At 35.0% G+C, this 24,510-nt stretch overlaps 2 protein-coding genes across 2 annotated transcripts; both read left to right on the top strand.

Moving 5' to 3' along the window:
- Nucleotides 1–1,965: 1,965 nt before the first annotated feature.
- LOC138322990 (heat shock 70 kDa protein 12A-like) lies at nucleotides 1,966–7,720 on the top strand. The gene is made up of 5 exons (XM_069267276.1): nucleotides 1,966–2,187; nucleotides 3,386–3,734; nucleotides 4,001–4,228; nucleotides 4,918–5,074; nucleotides 5,700–7,720. Exons 2-5 carry the CDS (start codon nucleotides 3,417–3,419, stop codon nucleotides 6,797–6,799), a joined length of 1,803 nt encoding a protein of 600 aa, XP_069123377.1. The 5' UTR covers nucleotides 1,966–2,187; nucleotides 3,386–3,416; the 3' UTR covers nucleotides 6,800–7,720.
- Nucleotides 7,721–10,299: 2,579 nt separating this feature from the next.
- LOC138322989 (heat shock 70 kDa protein 12B-like) lies at nucleotides 10,300–18,668 on the top strand. Its single transcript, XM_069267275.1, has 5 exons — nucleotides 10,300–10,482; nucleotides 12,856–13,200; nucleotides 13,501–13,707; nucleotides 14,524–14,680; nucleotides 15,645–18,668. Exons 2-5 carry the CDS (start codon nucleotides 12,880–12,882, stop codon nucleotides 16,736–16,738), a joined length of 1,779 nt encoding a protein of 592 aa, XP_069123376.1. The 5' UTR covers nucleotides 10,300–10,482; nucleotides 12,856–12,879; the 3' UTR covers nucleotides 16,739–18,668.
- The last annotated feature ends 5,842 nt before the right edge of the window (nucleotides 18,669–24,510 follow it).

Below are 24,510 nucleotides of genomic sequence, written 5' to 3'. Positions count from 1 at the left end.
TTGAAAGTATTACAGAAAGGAAATTTGAAGAAGTAGATTTTCCCATCATTATGGATAGATGACAGTGAAGTAGAATTTTTACGAAATACGAAGAGGCAAAATTAATAACTGAAATCATTAAAGCAGTATTTAATCCCTGAAAACAATTAACAATTCACATGTACCTTTTAATGATTATTAATGATGTTGTGTTACTGTAGACACATGGGTGCAACAAAAATATATCATGTGATATCGCTAACAAAGATGTAAGAAACTTAGAATCACGTTTCTCTTTAAAAAATATTGATGTTGATTGTTGATGATGATTGCGACTCGCCAAAACCATCAAAAGGTTGTGTTTATGCCATTAAAACACCTAGGCTCCAAAATCTAAGAATGCCAAATCACAATCAACTGGTTCATTTGGACGAACTCTGGTCAAAAGTGCAAGTTTCAGAATTATAATTATGAAAAATAAAAGACTAGATAATTTCCTTGTTATCAATAATTTAAAAATTGTAGTTGTCTATGGGGATATAAAAGCTGTGCTTCCTCAATTAGACCAATCATTATCCATTAAACCTCTTTGTGATAGAATAGCCACAATATTTACTGTATTATGAGGGAATAATAGAAGGATTACAAACTACGTGAATCAGACATGTGAAATACAGAATTAGCTGATTACACCAGTACCACTCTTTTAAAAGTCATTCAAAATTACGAAAGTAAATTCCATAATTAACATTATAGTTACTGATCGATATTGATCCAGACCTGTTCAATTAAGTGACCGATAGCCTGATAGAGGTAGCTTAAATTGTGTTGCAATATACAGTGTATTACTAATCTGTAGGGAGAGGGCTTCATATAATTTGGAAAATTCAAATAATCTTACGCTACTGTCTTGTTCCCCTAAGATACTGTCACTTGTATTATATTATGACGTACTATGTTTTGATAAATAATTATACACCAAGAAATTTTCAAATATGAAGACGAGTATAGGTTTTTAAAATTATAAAGTGAATTAAGATATTCTGACAAAGAGAACCGATTTCACAGTTCATCGACTATATATTGGATGTAGAGCATCACAAGGGGATGTTCTATTGCCAACCACACTAGCATGGCAATTCATACTAAATGCAAACATCATAACTGCAAATTTCATTTTAAAAAGAATGTTTTTTCTGTCTTTGTGCAGATAGTAATTCCAAATGATTTACATAAGTATTTATACTTCGTTCAACACAAGCAAAAATATGAAAGATAAAGAAAACAGGTGACTGATAGGCTCAACAAATATACTAATAATATTGCCATGAAAATCACTATGGATTTATAATAATTCTAAAGTAGCAATGCTATCTGAAAGGTTTATTGATTAGATAACTGTCGACACATTGATTCTTTTGTGAGAGTGTTTTACACCTATCAGTGACACATTATTAGAACGATAATTTGATTAAAACTACATGTTGCAATTAATAATTTCCATTATTTAAACACCATTAAACTATTAAAATGTAAGTTGAATAAAATGTTTAATCAAACTTTATGGTTTTCGTAATAAAACAAGGTTACATTTAGTGAGAAAGCACCTTTCTTGATACTTAAAAATGTACGTGCAACAAGGTGCTATATAATTATCAGGTTTCGACATGACAAATGTTAGTTAGAGTTTTATCCTAAATTCTACATAATATATTAAACTATAAACAAATTAAGCATAAGTGATGGCCACACTTGTTAATTAGATGTAATAACTGTTAAAAACTTTAAAGGCGATTTTCTCAAAACCATAAAAAAAATCGGAGATAGCACCTTGTTGCTCTAATGGGACGATATTAAATGTCAAATGTACAATGTCAGCACGTTTCATTATATAAGGTATACCTCGTTGTGTTACTGTACTTAGAATGGCACATTTTCAAACTAGTTTTAATATATCATATGGGTACACTGTCAGCACGTATCATGTTATAAGGTATACCTCGTTGGCTTGTCCGATCTATCATATCTATCTCACCATGCCAGGTACAAGTTACAAAGTAATGCATAAACAACATACAGTGAGCAATTACCGATAACATGTTATCATCATGTGACAGATGACATTGTGTACATTGTGCACAACCAACAGTATCGTTAGTACAGACAACAGTGCAACACAATCAGGAAGTTGAAACCATGAATTATAAGGTAAAATATGTACTATATAACATGGTTCTATCATTTCCACCACCGAAGTGACATATTGATTCAGGATGATTTGTTATATGTTTATATGCAGTTAAAAGCAGTCTTAATTAGATTGCAAAATAATGTGGTCTAAATCTTAATGTTGAGAGGAGTATTTTTGTATTTTCTATCATGTTCCATGTATATAAAACATTCCGGAGGAAATGTTCATTAATATATTGTCTATGAACAACAGAATTGAGGAAATGTCGTATCTTAAGAAGCGTACATAAAATGTGTTTGTCCGCCTCATAACACAACAGGCAAATTATCATGAAACGTGTCAAAGTTTTTTATGACGAAAACTTCTCAAATGACTCAAAGGTATTTAAAAGTGTTCTTTCATCAAGACAGTCCTTTAACTGGAAGTCCTTTTGTAGTATAATAGCAATAAATTGGTTAGTTTTTTCAACGTTAACGTTGCTATGGTTTGAAGCATGAAGTGGTCCCTTGTTTCACGAGCTGACCGCTTTTGATCCATTGCAATCTTTGAGAGCAGTCCGTTTTTTTATTATTATTTGTAGAATATGGTAAGTTTATCATAATCCGGAATTTTCACGGATTGTCTTTTAAGACATTGGCATTTGAGTATTCCAGGGACAAAGTTTGCAAGTACAAATGTACTAGTAAGAGGTTCTATATCAGCAGACACTAGTGGACCTGCATTTTGTTTTCTTCTCGGGTTTGAACTCCTACACGCTGACGGCAAAAAAGATCTGTTTTTTGTTATCCAACGTTTTCCTGTCTCCTTTCTAAGAACATTTCAGAATCTATGAACTCGTCTGTATAGCATTTAAACTATCGTAATGGACAGTAGTCGATTTATTTTCTTGAAGTTAACTTATATTGGCAAACAATTATTTAACAACTGCCACGCATTTAAAAGTGTTTTTTATAGCAGTATTTGCATTCAGTATGAACGTTTTGGATTTCATTCATTTAGATAAGAGCTGAAGATAAATTAGTTTACAAGTGCAATGTATTTAAGCGTGTTTTTTCTAGAGCTACACAACGAACATTCGCGGTGGGCGGGGGTTATGATATCTTAGACCCTTTCCTTTGTTGTAACAACATCATGTATCTGTATCAACTATTTTTCTCCTCATCTGGATATTTATCTTTAGAATGATATTCTTATACCAGAAATTATTTTCTGCAGGAATGAAATAAGTACATAAGTACTAAACAACATGACTGATGATAGCGACTTGCCGGTGGTTGTGGTGGCAATAGACTTTGGAACGTCATATTCCGGGTATGCATTTTCCTTCAGAAGCGAGTTTAAGAAGAGCAATGAATCCAGAGAGATCTTCCGCAACAGCTGGTCTTCTGGAATGGCGGGGAACCTTTCATTAAAAGCTCCCACCGTGGCTCTTTTTGATCCAAACAAGGAATTTCATTCTTTTGGATATGAAGCACAGAAGCAATTTTCTAACCTCACTGAATACAAAGAACACAAGGAGTGGTATTATTTCAGCAAATTCAAAATGCAACTCTTTGACAAAATGGTATGTTTAAAATGATAATATTAGGGTTTTTTTTTTCAAATCACTTTGACAATCTCAATATGCCTTTACTTTGATATTTGGCATGGAAAAAGGGAAGTAGCATATTTTTGAAATGTCGGGGGGAAAGTGCTCTGTTTGCTTTAAAGGCCCACTACATTTGCGAAACAAAAATTAAAAGTTTCTTTAGAACAATAATAACATACGAAAATGTATATATTTTGTATATTGTACCTTAATATGATCTGTCTTTTTATATTTTTACTAAGAAACTGTCACGAAATCAGACGATAACAGACGAGTCTGGCAAATCTCTTCCTGCCATGAGGATATTTTCGGAGAGCATTGGCTGCCTAGTGAGAAAGGCTGTAAGCCAGATCAATCGGGCTAGACACAAAACTAGTCAGCTATCAGAGAAAGATATCACCTGGGTTCTCACGGTACCTGCTATCTGGAACGAACCAGCAAAACAGTTCATGAGGGAGGCGGCTGTTAAGGTAGACTAATTAGAGGATCTTTGAATGGTAGATACTTTTTAAAAGTTTTTGTATTGAATGTTTTATAGTTAAATGTTTGTTAGCATTGTTTCTCTTAAGTAACTTAGCATGCGCATTTAATTCGATGCATTCAATGTTGTAAGTAAATTTGAATATACAATGACAGATTTATCAGCAATAAAATGGACATGTGTTCAAATAATGATGATAATAATAAAAATAACTTTTTTTTTAAAGATTTCGTTTTTCTAGTTCTCAACACTGAAAAGCTTTGCACATTTGTTTTAGAACGTTTTGATGTATCAATCTCAATCGGAACACCTCGAGTTTTGTGATCCGCCGGATGACGGCCAAATTAACGACTATCTGTAGGACTAAATCAAAAAAGGATTACCTCTCTTGTAAAACATAACGCATTATTCTTGTCTGCTTCATATGGCTCTATCTTTATTTTACATGTAGATTACAAAACTCCATGATTTACACTTTCTATATTTGTCAAAATGTATGCGATACATTTGTTAAAATGAACATGAATGCTCGAAAAAGAGTCATCAGATGAAATCATTTTCTTTTAGCTATGAAATGTTAAGAATATTCATCCTACGGTAACCTTTTGTAAATTACATGGTTATCACATTAACATAATTCAACACTACATGTATAACGGTGTTTGGCTTGCATTTTAGGCTGGGATAGATAAGGACAAATTGATGCTTGCCCTAGAACCGGAAGCTGCTGCTCTATACTGTCGGTATCTACCCTGTACATCCGGTGGCAAGGACGAGAATGATATTCTTAGTTTTCTCCATTATGGTGGACGATACATGGTTGTCGACATCGGAGGCAAGTGTTTTCTTCACGTATCCAAGAATCACTTTTGCTTAATTGGTAGAAAGATGTGAACTGTACCCGTTTGCAAATCTTTTTCAACTTAACCTTTTTTTAATTTAACCAAACAAATGTTGCATTCAAATTAATTTTGGTTGATATACCCAAAGTCGAATAAATACCCTTAACATAATAGACAGCAACCCTGCTTCAATCAGTCGTTTAGATATCCAACAGAAACATCAGTACTATGACATTGGCATCTTGTATTATCTAAGTCCCTATTAAGTTTCTAAAAATAAATTACTTCTGACACGCAAACTAGTTCCAATTGTTAGCTGATAGCTCCCCGGAATCAAGTTTGGTATTGAATAAACATATATCGATCTATATTCGGAGTGACATCTGTTTGGCTCAATATTTCATAACAATGCAAATAAGTATTCGGTCGTGAATATGATACTTGAGAAGATCTGAGTAATATCCGAATTTCTTAAAAGCTCTTATTTGATATCAACATACCTGTATGCTGAAGTTGAAATTAAAACCTTTTTGCTACATGTATATTTTGATAGAATATAATAATAAGATACACTCTGCTTTGACCAAATCCCTATTATTTCTCTATTTCTGCTTACAGGTGGAACCGTAGACATTGCAGTGCATGAGGTATCTGGTAACGGGAAGAACGTTACCGAGATATTACCGGCGTCTGGTGGCGATTGGGGTGGAGAAAGTGTCAACCAAAGTTTCTTCGACTATTTCATCGGGAAGGTTGGCAAAGAGATAAGTAAAAAGATAAAAATGAATCGAACATCTCATTGGATGAAACTGGAGGCTAACTTTGAGGAGAAAAAGAGGCAATTGACAACTACATTCAAGCGAGAGATTCGACTCGATATACCGCCTCCTATAATTATAGAAGGGAAGTTGAACATCGATTTAAATTCTTCATTGAAAATGGACATAAGCAATGACATCTTCAGATCGTTCTTTAATTCAACAAACAACATCATCAGACACATGAAGCATATACTGGACAGAGTCGTCGACATTGATCTAATTCTGATGGTTGGAGGTGGGGCTCAGTCGGACTATGTTTCAAACATGGTAAAACAAAAGTTTTCCTCTAAAACGGTTATGGTGCCCACCAAAGCTGAAGTGGCTGTTATGGAAGGCGCAGTCTTGTTCGGATTCGAACCATGGATTGTATCCGCCAGAATGTGTCGGTATACTTACGGTATCGCGTGCATTCATCCATTCAAAGTTGGGGTCCATCGAGAGGAGTATAGACGTGAAGTAGACGGCAGAGACATGTGTGATAATATATTTGACAAGTTGGTTACTGAAGGAGAGGTGTTAGAAATACACGAAACACGCGTAACTGAACAGTGTAGGTCAACGCACAAGAGCGAAAGTAGAAAAAATGTGGTCATGATCTGTCCATTTTTCGCTTCCAATGACAGATCATGCCAATATGTCACTGAGGAATCGTGTAAAAGAATAGGGAATATTGAAATCCATCCCCCAGCTGACGGATGGCCAGATTTGGTAACACATCGCTTAGAAATGTACTTCGGAAGGACTGAATTTGAGGTTAAGATATTCAACGATAACGATGATCGAGAATACAGCGCAGAGTTCGATTTTCTCATTGAACGACAAAATGTCCCCGAGGTTTTACCAAGCCCAAAGGCACCAGGGCATATGGTTGTGCAATATGCTAAAGAAAATCGGTAGAAAATACTAAGGTATATCTTGTTGCAAAATGATGATAAGTTAGTTTTCGAATAAAGATCTCCTTTTTAGCTACGCCGCTTGAGGCGTAGCAGTTAGAAATTAATCGTATGCAAATCACGCCATCTTGCAGGATAGCCACGTAGCAAGAACACTTGAATCAGACGGATATTCGGTTTGTTACAAGCATTGCCTGTTGAAGTAATATTAAAACGAATGACAGAAACAGACCTGAATATGTCCGGGCTTTGGGCGCCATATTCCTGATAAATCGTGGTCACGCAGGGTTTGCATCTATCGAGATTTTAGTGTAGAACAAGCATTCATCTATTCTGAAAAACTGTTATAGTCTGGTGGATTTCCCAGCAAGTTATCCAATTTCCAATGAAATCTCATAATAAATATATTGTTGCAATGAATACATTTATTTTCATAAGCAATTCACGCCATCTTGCAGGATAGTCGTTCTAATGCTAACGGCTGTGTGATAGTGTAAAATAACAAATCTCTCGACCAATCAGAATGCTCTCACTTGATGTAAAATAATGCAAGATATTTTTCCTATAATGTGTAAGTTAAGGACTGTTTCATTAAAATTACAAAAAGGCAATTGTGATGATATATTTCTTGTGCATTAATACACACAGGGACTTAGGCACGTCCAACCAATGGTCCGTATATAATGTACCAGTACTTACAGAGATTGCTTCAGAAAGACCGCACACTTTCGCTACTTGTGTAGAATCAGTAAAACCTAATAGTAGATTCTGCCGACCTCTGCCAGACGTATTATATAGAGAGCAATCCATTTATGTGGACCCTCGATAATCCGAACACCTTCGTTCCCAGTCTAAACCGTCTGGATTGCGAGTTTTCGGGACTGCCGAATTCCGTGCTCTTAGTCAATTAAATTGTCGCGTAAGAGACAGGCTTTTTTTTGTAATATACGTGTATTATAATCAATACTTCGTTTGTTATGTTTTATAGGTATTTATATATCATTACGTTAATAATTAATAAACGTGTTTCTTTTTCAAAATACGAAACCTAAAGCCATAGCTAATTGTATACTATGTATGCTACACAAATAATTGTGAACAATTTAGGAACTCATATAATTGTTATTTTGTATAATGTGTGTTTTTAGTGACAATTTCTACAAGTCTTTGCTTTCTGACTTACAGACGAGTGTAACAACCACGCGCCCGTTCACGTCTAACTTCCTGCACAATGTCACACACGTTATGGCATGTGCCGTAGCCTTTATATCTTATACCACAGACGTTTAAAATTCTTATTAATTTTGTAAGTATTATCTCACTTTATTGTATCTGATACTCATATCGATAAAATTCTGCATGCGAAACAAGTAAGGTATCTACAGCATACGTACCCTTACCCAAGTTCAAACGTCATGTTTAAAAGTGTGTGGCTAAAAATATATATTGCGTATCTCAATTACAACACTGAAGTTTGATCCCCTATAGAAAACCAATGAACCGTTACATGGCTGCATGTACCCGTGTGAAAGGTGTTCAGGTAAACGCCCGTTGCTATGACCTGGCAGCCGTTGTTATGACAACACACTCAGTGTCAAATGATAGTGTGTATTGTACACATGACTGTAGTTGGCCTTGGAATTTCTCGGCACGTGGCGACAACAAATTTTCCGGATTATTGCGGGATTTTATTAACGAAAATTCGTTCCGTTCCCAAAATGGAGTTCCGGATTCGGACTACGAATTTCCGGACTAGTGAGTATAAATAACGTTACGGAAATACGTTCCTTGACATTTCCGTCCGGATTGTGAGTTTTCTGGACTATCGGCGTCCGGATTATCGCGGGTCCACTGTACATATATATGTATGATAGTATCAAGGGTATGAACTCGGCGGTCGAGAAAAACTGACCTATTGTTTTTTAAACCGTGATTATTTTAATAAATGGGTTCTATACAACATTGAAGTATATCTTACCTTAAAGAAAAATAATTTATCTTTCCGGTGAGTGCTTGATGAACAAAATTAGCCAAGTATTGACGAAGTTATGGCTTGATGAATCGGGAAATTTTTGAAAAATATGCTAGGTAAACATTGCCCTGTCCGGTCGAAATGTCGTCTCGCCTCTAATGGGTACCTCAAAAACCAAGCCAAAATAATCACAAAATCTACGCTTGTGGTGGTAAACAGTACCCATAACTGTGTTCATCCACAAACTCCTTTGGAGGTGTAATGGCCCGTACTTTGTAGAAACACCATTTAAATATCGTGTAGCTCACGTACTTTAAATATCACCGCCATGTTCCTTTTTTCTCTGAATGCTTCTCGATTTAACATATCGTGACTGGATTATGCAAATTATGTAGTGTTGTGCTTGTTGGTAAGAAGAACAAATGAACATGGCGGTGATGGTTAAAGTAAGAGGCAAGATGACATTTCGACCGGACCTAGCATATTTTTGTGTTCTTTGTTATATTATTAATCACAATTCTGTAGGGAGAGGGCTTCATATAAAGGACCTGTTACACCTACCATTGAATTTTGCCCACGAACCAATTTAACAAAACCCAGTTGCATTTTGTAGTTCTATGACAGTGAACCTGTAAGATAACTTTAAAATATTCAAAAGGCGCCAGTGGCCTGTGCTAGGAATGATTTATTGTTGCCATCCCGAGGTGTACACCAGGGTTCCTTTTTAGGTCCAAAACTATATTAAATTAATGTTCAATTTCGAAAACCGATATCATAGTCTCAAAAGTATACATTTCCGCAAATTTTGACTGAAAATATATAAATAAGTTTGAAAATTCAAATAATCTTACGATACTGTGTTGTTCCCCTAAGATACTGTCACTTGTACTATGACGTACTATGTTTTGATAAATAATTATACACCAAGAAATTTTCAAATATGAAGACGAGTATAGGTTTTTAAAATCATAAAGTGGATTAATATATTCTGGTGAGACAAAGATAACCGACTTCACAGTTCATCAACTACATATTGGATGTAGCATCACAAGAGGATGTTATATTGCCAATCACACCAGAATGGCAATCCGTAAGAAATGCAAACATCATAACTGCCAATATCATTTTAAAAAGAATGTTTTTCTGTCTTTGTGCAGATAGTAATTCCAAATAATTTTCATAATTATTTATACTTCGTTCAACACAAGCAAAAATATGAAAGATAAAGAAAACGGGTGACCGATAGGCTCAACAAATATACTAATAATATTGCCATAAGAAAATCTGTATGGATTTATAATAATTCTGAAGTAGCAATGCTATCTGAAAGGTTAATTGTTTAGTTGATTAGATAACTGTCGACACATTGATTCTTTTGTGTTTTACACCTATCAGTGAAACATTATTAGAAGGATAATTATAAGGTATACCTCGTTGTGTTACTGTACTTAGAATGGCACATTTTCAAACTAGTTTAAATATATCATATCACGTTTCATGTTATGAGGTATACCTCGTTGGCTTGTCCGATCTATCTCACCATGCCAGGTACAAGTTACAAAGTAATGCATAAACAACATACAGTGAGCAATTACCGATAACATGTTATCATCATGTGACAGATGACAGTTTATGTACATTGTGCACAACCAACAGTATCGTTAGTACAGACAACAGTGCAACACAACCAGGAAGTTGAAACCATGAATTATAAGGTAAAATATGTGCTATATAACACGGTTCTATCATTTCCACCACCTAAGTTACAAATTGATTCAGGATGGTTCGTTAGATCCAAATATTTTGTTTATATGCAGTTAAAATCAGTCTTATTTATATTAAAAAATAATGTGGTCTAAATCTTAATGTTGAGTGGAGTATTTTTGTATTTTCTATCATATTCCATGTATATAAAACATTCCGGAGGAAATGGTCATTAATATATTGTCTATGAAGAACAGAATTGAGGAAATGTCGTATCTTAACAAGCGTACATAAAATGTGTTTGTACGCCTCATTGCACAACTGGCAAATTATCAAGAAACGTGACGAAAACTTCTCAAATGACTCAAGAGGTGTTTAAAATTCTTGTTTTATCAAGACAGTCCTTTAACTAGAAGTCATTTTGTAGTATAATGACAATAAATTGATTAGTTTTTCAACGTGAAAGTTGAGAGCAGCCCGGTTTTTTTGTATTATTATCTGCAGAACATGGCAAGTTTATCGTAATCCGTAATTTGACAGATATTTTGCTCCAATATCAAATTAATTGAAGTTAATTCATGAACTCCTACACGCTGATTGAAGATATGTTTTTATCGAACGTTTTACCGTCTCCTTTCTATGAACATTTCAAAATATAGACAGACAGACATGACTTATTTATTTCCTCTTAATAGAGATTAATAGAATCTTACATGGGTCTGTCAAGTGGACAGATATCTCAACCCGAGGCTTGCCGACGGTTGACGGCCAATATCTTTCACGAGGGTTGAGATATATCCCTGTCTACTTGAGATACCCATGTTTGATTCTTTTTCCGAAATTCCTGGTTTTTTTTCCAGCTGTTAAGTTGCGCCATTATGCAGGGAAAATTGATGACGCCATCTACAATGCACGCCGCGGTTACGCCGCATTTATTGATGACGTAACGTAATTGTCTAGCGCGTCTGAGCTGTCTTACACCCCACTGTGTAAGACAGATCTTACACCCCTCTGTGTAAGACAGATATTACACCCCACTGTGTAAGACAGATCTTACACCCCACTGTGTAAGACAGATCTTACACCCCACTGTGTAAGACAGATCTTACACCCCACTGTGTAAGACAGATCTTACACCCCACTGTGTAAGACAGATCTTACACCCCACTGTGTAAGACAGATCTTACACCCCACTGTGTAAGACAGATCTTACACCCCACTGTGTAAGACAGATCTTACACCCCACTGTGTAAGACAGATCTTACACCCCACTGTGTAAGACAGATCTTACACCCCACTGTGTAAGACAGATCTTACACCCCACTGTGTAAGACAGATCTTATCACCCTAGCACTGTGTAAGACAGATCTTACACCCCACTGTGTAAGACAGATCTTACACCCCACTGTGTAAGACAGATCTTACACCCCACTGTGTAAGACAGATCTTACACCCCACTGTGTAAGACAGAGTTATCATTTCCCTAGCAACCAGGGGATATTCCTGTGAAGTATGGGAAAATACATTGTCTTGTCGTTTTAAATAATAAATATGTTACATATGTACAATATTATTAAATCTCATGGAGTCACTGACTTTGTATTCTGGATAATGGCGTTAATTTCTGTGAACATTCCAGGTATTTTGTTACTTTTAGCAACCATCATGTTCTCCCTTTTTTCATCATCTAAGACAATGTCTTTACTCCCATCAAGAATGAATGAGCACTTTCCGTCTGTTCCTATCTTATCACACTGTACGTACTTTTCGACAATTTACTATTTGTTCAAGCCATATATCTCTGCTCTGATATAATATTGGACATTGCATCAGAAAATGCTTAAATTCATTATTCACTGCTTTGTTGCATAGTATTTTGTTATCGAATGTTATTCCCGTCTCCTTTCTATGGACAAATTATAATATATGAACTCGTCTGTACAACATTTAAACTGTTGCAATGGACAGTGGTCGATTTGTTTTCTTGAAGTAAACTTATAATGGCAAACAATTTGTTAACAGCTACCATGCATTTAATAGTGCTTTATTTTCTATAGCAATATTTGAATGCCGAATGAACGTTTTGATCCTAACATAGATTTTTTGCATTCATTTGAATATGAGTTAAATGAAGACAAAGAACATGAAAAGTGGCACAATTGATTTCGTTTGTTTTTCTTGAAGATTAATTAGTTTACAGATGCAATTTTATTTTTAAGCGTGCTAGAGCTACATATCGAACATTCGCGATGGGCGGGGGTTATGATATCTTAGACCCTTTCCTTTGTTGTAACAACATCATGTATCTGTATCAACTATTTTTCTCATCATCTGGACATTTGTCTTTAGAATACTATTCAGATACCAGAAATTATTTTCTACAGGAATGAAAAAGGTACGTAAACAAAATGGCTGCTGATAGCTACTTACCAGCGGCTGTGGTGGCGATAGACTTTGGAACGTCATATTCCGGGTATGCATTTTCCTTCAGGAGCGAGTTTAAGAAGAGCAATGAATCCAGAGAGATCTTCCGCAACAGCTGGTCTTCTGGAATGGCGGGGAACCTTTCTTTAGCAAAAGCTCCCACCGTGGCTCTTTTTGGTCCAGATAAAGAATTTCATTCTTTTGGATACGAAGCACAGGAGAAGTTTTCTGACCTAACTGAATACAAAGAACACCAGAAATGGTATTATTTCAGCAAATTCAAAATGCAACTCTTTGACAAAATGGTATGTTTTAAATGATTTCATTGATATTTGCTCTTTAAAGTTACTTTGATCATATGCTCTGACTTTGATTCTTGACCCGGAAAAAGGTGTTACATTTTGTTGAAATTTCAGGTGTATTCTTCAAAAAATAACACCATAAACTATTCTTTATACGTTGACCAAAACATAATTTGTTTTGGAGTGAAGAACTTCTCTTTGTCAATGCCTTAAATTAAAATCCTTTATTTTGTATTATTAACCCTATTGTACTAAAATTACACTTTCTCAAATTATGACCAGTATTTTTATATTTTTACTAAGAAACTGTCACGGAATCTGACGATAACAGACGAGTCTGGTAAATCTCTGCCTGCCATGAGGATATTCTCGGAGAGCATTGGCTACCTAGTGAGAAAGGCTGTAAGCCAGATCAATCAAGTATCAGAGAAAGATATCACCTGGGTTCTCACGGTACCTGCTATCTGGAACGAACCAGCAAAACAGTTCATGAGGGAGGCGGCTGTCGAGGTAAGATTGGTATAAGTTTCTGTGATTTTGGAGTTTTTGTATTACATCGGTTACCTTTTGATTAGCATTGTTAGGTGTTTTCACCTATGTTGAATGTGTGACAGCAGCAGTTTTATGTTGGTCAAAAATCATATATCACATTTGGCCGCTATGACCGCATTTACAATTTTAAATTTATGTCAATATATCTCGTTAATGGCTTGGCGAATTTCTTTCATTTTTGATATGTTGTGTAGACTAAAAAAAGGAACAAACAACTTATGTAACACTTTTCTGTAAAACGTCATCTTCCGGATGGAAATAAGGTACAAAGTTCAACAGTTCAATTATTCGAAAAAATCAATAAAATATTTTCCTGATATTGCACATATAAAAACATGCTGAGATAAAGAGCTATCAAGTTTGTTAAAAATTAAATTTCCAAACGACTTCTTATTCTGGAAGGCCTAGAGACCTTTTATTTCGCATGTAGTATGACGAGATAAATGGCTACCGAGTTTGTAAATATGAATGACCTTGACCATTACCCCTTGGTGGTGAAAAGCCCTTCAATGACAATTTCTATTTTCATTTGAGATAGCGTGCGCATTCAACTCGTCGCATTCAATGCTTAAGTAAATTTTGATATACAATGACAGATTTTCAGCAATAAATTAATCATTTGTGCAAAATAAAAAAATAACCATTTTTGAATATTTCGATTTTCTTGTTCCCAATACTGAACAGGTGAATTCATCTCAATTCGTCTTTTTAGTGCACATATGGTTTTACATTCATGTAGTCGTCTTATTACCCTTTGATAAATATATATTGTAGGCTGGAATAGACAAAGACAAATTGAGGCTTGCCTTAGAACCGGAAGCTGCTGCTCTATACTGCCGGTATCTACCCAGTACATCCGGTGGCAGGGACGAGAATGATATTCTTAGTTTTCTCCATCATGGTGGACGGTACATGGTTGTTGACATTGGAGGCAAGTGGTATTTCTTCAAGTCTAAATTTCCTGCTTAATTGATTAATTCGTTTCTAGTCTCAAGAATTTCTAGTTACAAAATCAATTATCATGAGTCGAACTTATCCAGAACAGTTATTAATGAATTTTGAAAATCATACAATGTGCTTTCTTTACGTTTCCAAGAAACTTTCTTGCTTAATTGGTAGCATTTTTCCTGGTTCAAAAAAAAACACAACAAAAAACAATCCAAGAAACTTGCTCAACGAGATGAATGTTTCAGTGATAGCACTATAAAAAGGGCAACAGTTTCATTATACAAGAAGACACAATGCGAACATACCGCAGTCTCCCAAAACACGCACCTCGTACTTCACACACGCTACACACCGCATTTATGAGAGGCCATCATCCTTACCCTGGCTGTTAATAGGACGTTAACTAATCAAACAAACAAATGTATACTTCTGTCATTTGATATTTTTTCCTTTTATTCTTCGTTTTTCAATTCAACCTTCTTTAAATGTAACCATCATACTTTACCAAACAAATTTTGAATTTAAGTTAATTTTGGTTGATATAGTTAAGTCGGATATATATTTCCAATCAAATGCATAATATACACCAACCCTTCTTTGATCCAATTACGTTCCTTAAAAATAAATGACCTCCGACAGCCAAACGAGTTCCAATTATTGGTGAATAGCTCAAGTTTGGCAATGAATAAACATATACATGTACATTATGCTCAATATTTCATAACAATGCGAATAAAAGCCTTTGGTCGTAAATATGATAACTTGAAAAAATATGAGTTATATCTGAGTCTTAATGTGACAGGCAGGAAAATTTTATCTGACATCAACCTGTATCTTGAAGGTGAAATTAAAACGTTTTTTGCTACATGTATATTTTGATAGAATATTATAAAAAGTTACCCTCTGTTTTGACCAAAACACTATTATTTCTCTATTTCTAATTACAGGTGGAACCGTAGACATTGCAGTGCATGAAGTATCTGGTAACGGGAAGAAAGTTACTGAGATCGTACCGGCGTCTGGTGGCGATTGGGGTGGGGAGACTGTTAACCAAAGCTTCTTTAATTACTTTAATAGGAAAATTGGTGGAGAGAAAAGTGAACATATAAAACGAACCCGAAAGTCTCATTGGATGAAACTCGAGGCCAATTTTGAAGAAAAAAAGAGGAAATTGAAGAGAAATTCTGAAAGAGGGATTCGCCTGGATGTACCACCTATTATCATTTCAGACGCAGAAATGGAGATCGATTTAAGCAAGTCCTGGAAAATGGACATAAGCTATGACATCGTCAGATCTTTCTTTGGTTCAACAAACAACATCATCAGACACATGAAGAATATACTAGACAGAGTCGTCGACATTAATCTAATTCTGATGGTTGGAGGTGGGGCCCAGTCTGACTATGTTTCAAACATGGTAAAACAAGAGTTTGCCTCGAAAACGGTTATAGTTCCCACCAAAGCTGAAGTGGCTGTTATGGAAGGCGCAGTCTTGTTCGGATTCGAACCCTGGACTGTATCCGCCAGGATGTGTCGGTATACTTACGGTATCGACTGCAATCGATCATTCAAAGTTGGGGTTCATCGAGAGGAATATCGATCTGAAATAGACGGCAGAGACATGTGTGAGAATATTTTCGGTAGACTGGTTACTGAAGGAGAGGTGTTAGAAATACACGAAAAACGCGTAACTGAACAATACAGCTCGTCACACAAGAGCGGAAATAGAAAATATGTAGCCATGACCTTTCCTTTCTTCGTTTCCAGTGACAGTTCATGCGAGTACGTCACAGAGGAATCATGTAAAAGAATAGGGAAGATTGATATTCAACCCCCACCTGAGGGATGGCCAGATTCGGTAAAGTATCGCATAGAACTCTACTTCGGAAGGACTGAATTCGAGGTAAAGATATTCAACGATAATGATGATCGAGAATACAACGCAGAATTCGATTTTCTTATAGAGCGACAACATGTCGCCGAAGCTTTATCGAACCCAAAGGCGCCAGAGCGAGACACATATCGTTGTGCAATATGCTAAAGAAAGGTATATCTTGTTGCAAAATGGAGAAAAGTTAATTCTCGAATAAAAAAATCAATTTTTTTCGCTTAAAATGATAAACCATGTATTTTTAAAGTATCGTTTTCAATTCATTTCGAAAAAAGTGAGTGTTCCATATGTACCATAGCATATTATCGATTATTTTCTCGCTGCAATTAGTCAACGAGAGACGTAGGGACAATCAGCAACCTTGCAGTAATGCAATTTGTTTTCATGGGGAATTTGAGGGCCAGCTCATATTATATACACTAAAGTATAAACAATGTATAATTTATACTTTAGAGGTGAAGACATATCCTCATAGCATTCGAGCAGATGGCATTCTAGCTAGCTATAATGAAAGCCGTTAAAAAAAAAAAACTCGTGGGAATAAAGCTTACGTGTTAGTGAATGATACTTATCACAGCAAGAGGAATGAACATAGGAGATTGACAAGTTTTATTGAAGTATTGTAATTCTTATGGAATGAATCTTCAGTCAAGAATAATTATCTCCACTGAAATGCTGTCATGTCGTCGTAAACATGTACATGTATAAGGTGATCTCATAAAACATGGACAGTCATCCGATGACGATAAGTGCAGGAAGCTGAAAACAGTGGACATCGTTTATTTTTGGGCTTTCTATACTTTCATATGAGAGTGTTCTAATCACTGTGATCACCATATACATAATTATTATGTATATCCATAACCACTGAAAGAACTGGAATTGACGTTCAGAGATAAGAAATAAGTAGTCTTTACTGAATCAAAATTTCATTGAAGTTCGTTTTTGACACATCGTTTTGAAATGGAACCGGCTGGTGGCGTGATATTGCAAAATAACTTTTCTCAAGTTTGTAAACAGAAAGACGGCAAACTTCCGCTACTTGTGCAGAATCAGTGATAACTGTGTATTAGATTATGCCGACCTCTGTCAGACATAATACATAGAGAACAATCCGTTTGTGTGTTATTCAATAAAAAATACAAAGTATTCAACGACCTTGTGATTTGTAATAGCGGAATATGGGGATTGATCTGCAACTCCATGGTAGATGAAGTATACATCCACGATTGTCAACATCAACACTGTTTTCAAGCGGTTAATTGCTTCATCTGTATTTCTCGCTGAAATGTTGGTAGAGCCCCTTTCACACATTCAAGAATTTGATTTAATTTGATAACGACCTTCATTGTGAATGGGGCTACATATATGTGTTTTGAGTGAACTCCTGTATTCTGATACATACCAAGTTAAAACACAAGTACATTATGTGAACAAAGAAAACGCCGGCACGATCTAGCTAGCATATGAAGAGCCCTTTTATAGACAAAGGTGGTGTAGGAGAGTTCCAACTAATGTCATCCTCTCAGGATCAGGAACGATGCCTTTAGCGACTCTCAGGGAGCTGAGGTCAGTGAGAGGGACATGGTATTGCATTATGTATATGTCTAACTTCTATAAAAGTGGTAGTTTCTACTCCTGCATAGCTCTCGGCATAATGAGATGGGATGACTGGTCTACCGGTTGAATTTATATGCATGCTTCAATCAGATAGCAGTATAAAAAGGGCAAGATTGGCACTATTGCAAAGAGACACAAAACGATTATATTGCCGGTATGGTCGTGTTGTGTCTCTTTGTAATAGTGTGAATCTTGTCCGCAGCCTCCCCAAGCATTCACACACACACTGTAGTGTACCTAGTACTGCAATGATATTTTGATCCGTTTCCGCTTCGATATACGAGTACCGAGCAGGTAGGTTCCAACTTGTAGAGTTTAAAGACATTGCGCATGGTGTTACAGACCGATAGTCAGCTCAAGTGTTAATTAGATATACTACTTTGTATTAATATTGTGAATTTACGCAAAATACTCGTATTTTTCCTACAATTGTGACACTGACATGCAGCTTGATGCGAGTTCCTAGCAAAACCTTCACGTTTTCATCTGAATCTTGCTTATTTTCCAAGATACTCATGACTGGAAAACAAATAATTAGGTTCATATGTATTAATCTGATATGCGCTTTGCTGTATTTGATGAAGAATAAAGAGTGTTTGACCCATTGTTTACATCGTTGTGTCAGTCTTTGCGCAACGGTTTTGATCGATGATATTGCGAAAAGGTGTACATTTGGAGTTTGAAATTGCAACGGTTTGGTATTATTTATATGATGGCCTCATGCGTAAGGGAATCCAACCGTAACTTATTAATCACAGGAATCTGATTATTAGTTACAGTTTATATAATCATGGATCCACCAGAGTGCTCATACACCATTTTTAGACGCTAAAGGGACCTAGATCAGAAATCAGTAAAAATCCTATTCTACATTAAACACGTATACTACAATGTAGAATAGGATGTTTACCATTCGTTGTCATATTTTGACATGCATTTGCGTGTGATATATATTGGGTGTTCTAGCATATCTATCATGGTGCGGATATTTGTTAAAACAAACATGATACATGTATATATTTTTCTATTATGGTGTGCTTATTTGAACCAACATTTATTAGTATATTTAAGTCATTGTGCGTGCTGTTTGATATGCTTAATTACAAAAGTCGATTAATTATCCAATAACGATTCCAAATGTTAATGGTCTTGAATTTTCAATGCCAAACAGATTCCGATTGCGGGACAAGAAAATCTAGGAATCAAGCTTGAATATATATGTAATGGATAAGCGTATATTTGCATTTCTCTCATACCTACGGATGTAATACTGGTTTATCCAATGCAATACACTCATGGCGTCTGAGGTTGTATTATATGTCTACCCATGCAATACATATGGGTAACGTCATGACATTAAGAAAAATGCTATTTTTTCGGTAAGATAGCGCCAGTTTCAGACACCAAATTGGTAGTGTTGTAAAGGACACACAGAGAGGGATTTACGTTAGAAATATAGCGCCATTTTCATGTTTGGATATTGTAAACCCTCGGCAAGCCTAGGATATTACATTATTTTGTGACCTTCAGGTAGAACACCCATATCCTTTCTATCTACATACATGTATGAAAGGGTCTTATAATATCTAAGGTGAGATATGTTTCAGTCGTTAACATGATATCTTGAGATGATATGTGTAATACTGGGTCTTAACAATGCTATCATAGCAATCAGATATGGTTTTTTTTTATCATATCTATAACATGCGTATGGTAGATTTTTTTAGGAAAAACAGTTATAGGTCACTTCAAACAGGCAAACAATCTGAATCACAGCTGCGTACATCCCTACAATATCACTATCCGACATGTTCAAAAACACTCTTGAGATGATATGTGTAATACTGGGTCTTAATTAACGTGCAGCAAAACTATTGTCTGATATCAACATACCGGCATATGGTATTTAATCACGTAAATGACTTGCATTTAATTTAAATTCTTTAGGTCTAATGAAAATATAAAAAAATGCAAATTGCAAATTAAATTATACAATGCGATACATTTAACGCAGATGAAAAGGTTAATAGCAAACCGATTGAGAGCATAATACCCGCCGGTTTCATAAACAAGATAGCTAGTCTTGGTTTGACAAAAATATTTCTGTTTTTCAATGTTCCATTCCAGGTGGAACTGTATCTGGTAACGAGAAGAAAGTTACCGAGATCTTACCATCGTCTGGTGATACATGGGGTGGAGAGAGTGTTAACGGAAACTTCTCTAACTATTTCATCGGGAAAGTTGGCGAAGAGAAAAGTACAAAGATAAAAAACGTTTTTGGTGTCCACTTAAGCTGAAGTGACTGTTAAGGAAGGCGCAGTTTTATTCGGATTCGAACCGTGGACTGTATCCGCCAGGAAAGTTGAGGTTCATCGCAATGAATATCGATCTGAAATAGACGGCAGAGACATGTGTATGAACATTTTCGATAAGCTGGTTAATGAAGGAGAGGTGTTAGAAATACAAGAAAAAAGCGTAGCGAGTGAAAATAGAAAGCATATCATTGTGAACATTCCTTTTTATGCTTCCAGAGATAGATTATGACTGATCAAGCATGTGAAAAAATAGGAAACATAGAAATTCAACTCCCAACTGAAGGATGACCGGAAACCGTAAAGTATCGCTTCGAGATGTACTTCGGGAAGACTGAGCTCAAGATCAAGATTTTCAATGATAATGACGATCGCGAATTCAACGCAAAGTTCAATTTTCACAACGACCGACAAAATGTCCCTGAAGTTATAACGCGCTCAGATCCTCCAAAAATAGACACAAACCGTTGCGCAATATGCTAAAATTGGTTGAATATACTAGGGATATATCTTTCAGCGAAACTGCGAAATGAAGAGAAGTTACTCTTCGAAAAGAAAATCTCACTTCTTAATTACATTGTACAACAAATTCGCTTAAATTGAGAATTTAGACAAAGAGTTTAAAACTCTAACGATACCAATTGTTTGAGATTTTCTGTGATTAGTACTTGAAATAACATACTGATTCTAAGTAGGTCCTATAGGACTTTGTTACCGACCGATAACATGGAAAATGTATGGGTATTTTAATGTGGTTTAATTTTTTGAGCCGTGTCGTGTAACCTCGTATTTTATCAAAAACATTGAAGTATATCTAAAAAGACTTTGTTTCACATTAGGGATTTGTTGAATTCATTTGGCATATTATGTATCGCTTGGTTTATAAATTATAATGATCATGGTAATTATGCAGCATTTTTCTCTGCAGATGGTAAATGGCATCATCACATTGATTATATTTATGATAAAGCATGTAAACGTCTTGATCTACTAAAATCAGTAAAATATAAAATGAGCCGTAAAACACTAGTCACTTTGTATACCTCTTATATTCGACCTATTTTAGAGTATGGTGATATTATTTTCGATTACTGTACCCAAGAAGAAGCAAATTTACTAGAATCGATACAAATTGAAGCTGCCCGCATTATCACAGGACTGCGTAAGGGAACCTCTCACTATAAACTTTACTATGAACTTGGTTGGGACACCATTGCTGCAAGACGGAAAAACATAGACTAATACTCCTTTATAAAATTCTCTTTGGAACAACACCAAATTATCTTAATGAACTAATTGAGCCATACTTTGATAATGATTTAATGTCTAATGTTCCTCTATGCAGAACCAAGGTATGATCTCACCAGTGTTACATCAATCTATCAGTTTAAAAAACTTTTAAAAATGTTTTTAAGTGATATCAGATTAGAAAATGTTAATTATAATTATTTTAATGCTGGTACCAGGAAAAACAATATACTCCTTTGTCAGTTAAGAAACATTATGAGCAATCTTAACTTTGACTTACACAGAGATCATCTTACTGAATCTCCAGCATGTACGTGTGATAATGGCCATGAAACAGTAGAACACTTCTTCTTATCTTGTAGTAAATATGATGAACCCCGAAGAACACTAAGAGAGAAACTACTCGGTCTAAATCAAAATCATAATCATTATAACTTAAATATGCTTTTGTCTGGCAGTGAAACTTGTAATAAATTAACCAATTTAAACATATTTGATAGTGTCATTGAGTTCATTAGAGCTACCAATCGATTTTTACCTGTATAGATCTTGATATCTTCCCAATATTGATCTGCGATCTGCTTTTTATATTTTTCCTTACTAAAAATAGCATTAATAAATAGCACTATGTTTTTAAGTTTAAATATATTTGTTGTCGCATATATAAATGTACGTATCTTGTTGTTATGAATCATTCATTGAGAAGGAAGGAAATAGTCATTTTATGGAGCATTGTTAGAAGGATTGTTAAATTGAATTGTAACACTGCAGTGAAATCTACTTCAGGTATTGTATGACTTGTTTCTAACATTAAAAAAAGTAAAATTAAAAAAGAAAACCTATCATATTCATCAATTACCAGTAGCTTAGTCTGACTGGCAATAACAGGAGGAGGTGACCAAATCGATTTTTACCTGTATAGATCTTGATATCTTCCCAATATTGATCTGCGATCTGCTTTTTATATTTTTCCTTACTAAAAATAGCATTAATAAATAGCACACTTTATTTTTAAATATTGTCACCTACTCTACTCTCCCTTCTCCCCCCTACCCCTCTTTTCTGATTGGCATGTAATTTATGGCACCTAATTTGTATTGTTTAACATATTATAATGATATATTCAAATTATCATATATGAAAGAATACATAACTGTTTGTTTATGTAATAAGTAAGGTTTGTTTATGAAATAAGTAAGGACAATATTAAGTTTATGTATTTATTCAAAATTTCTTGAATCTAAATTAACTTCATCTCATTCAAATCCATTGATATACTCCATCTTCAATGCTAGTACAGTTATTTTATTACTAAAACTTGAATATAATATCCCTGACTGGATCCAAAAATACATAGGTGGATGACCACTGGCAAATAAGCCATTATGGACATTTAGGTCTGTATCCTATGTGTGGATGGATCCAGTCATTTATATTATGTTCTAATCTCTAAATTGTGAATATATATATTTTGAAAAATAATAAATTTCGCACAAAGTATATTGGAGATGAAATCTTAAATACTGTCCTTATCCCAACATTATTCATCAATACAATTGCTACAGTATATGTTCATGAATATGTTTAAAATTAGAATTTTGTTGAATCATATGTATATACTCATTGTTACTAGGAGAAAACTAATATAGGCAATGCCTGTTGTTTAATCCTTTTTCGTTATTCGAAATAAAATTTGTTGAAATAATTGTGCAGCATACCATAACATGACATCCATTGTTTTATTTACGTTATCAAAGATACTAGTAGACGTTGGGAAATATCTAAGCTGTAAGTAATCAAAAGGTGTTTACAAATTTTGAGTGTCAGCTGATACAATACACACTATAGAATATATATGTAGAATATGTAGAAATACTTTTTATCCTCTGGAGGTGAAGACACGTTATCTCCATGCAAACGTAACAGATCTAGAGAAGTACACGTGATTTAGATAGCTTAGTTATATAATGAAATCCCCTAAAAATGTGGTGTTTGTTACAGGGGTTTGTGAGTACTTAGTACAGCCAGAGGCTGGTAGAACAAGAACGACCATTGATGTTCTTACGTAATGATTATACAGTTATTCCGTTGCTTCGACTGTCGTCGTATAAACAATTGGCATAGTTATTATGAATAACACCCAATGGCGGACAACACATTGGTAAAATTATAATTGATTATTAGCTGTTGAACTTACAGTCGCAAAGTCAGAACAGTGACATCGGTAAGCCAGAGCTGAATATATGTTAAAAAGGTCGACATCAATAAAAATGATATTGCAACTTACAGTGCTTCTATTTTTATGTGCATTGGTTTTAGTTGTGATTAGTGGCTACAGATATTGAAACCAAAAGAAAAATATGGGAACGACCTCATAAAAACAGTGATCCGGGGAGCAAACATTATGGTAATTTGAATTAAAACTAATGTTAAACGCATATCGTTTTCACAGACAGTTTTTGATAGTCTTGAAATTAGCCATCTTGTGACATGACATTGCGAGATATTTTTTCTGTATCACAATATCTGTTATTGTTATTATGCATTTTCAAACTTGTCCTGATATATAATACTGGTACACTACTAGCAAGGTTTATTGATAGGGTATACATTGGGTCCTATCTGATCTGCCGTTAGCTGTAACTCTATATCTACTTAGGTAGCGCGGTGATCAGATTTATTTAGCCACATTCAAAGAAGCTAATTATAACCACAACATATTGCGTCATAATATCTTTCCGC

Source organism: Argopecten irradians, chromosome 5 (genome assembly GCF_041381155.1).
Source record: "Argopecten irradians isolate NY chromosome 5, Ai_NY, whole genome shotgun sequence".
Lineage (NCBI taxonomy): Eukaryota > Metazoa > Mollusca > Bivalvia > Pectinida > Pectinidae > Argopecten > Argopecten irradians.
Note: the sequence above shows the minus strand (reverse complement) of the source record. Positions and strands in the feature narration are given on the sequence as shown.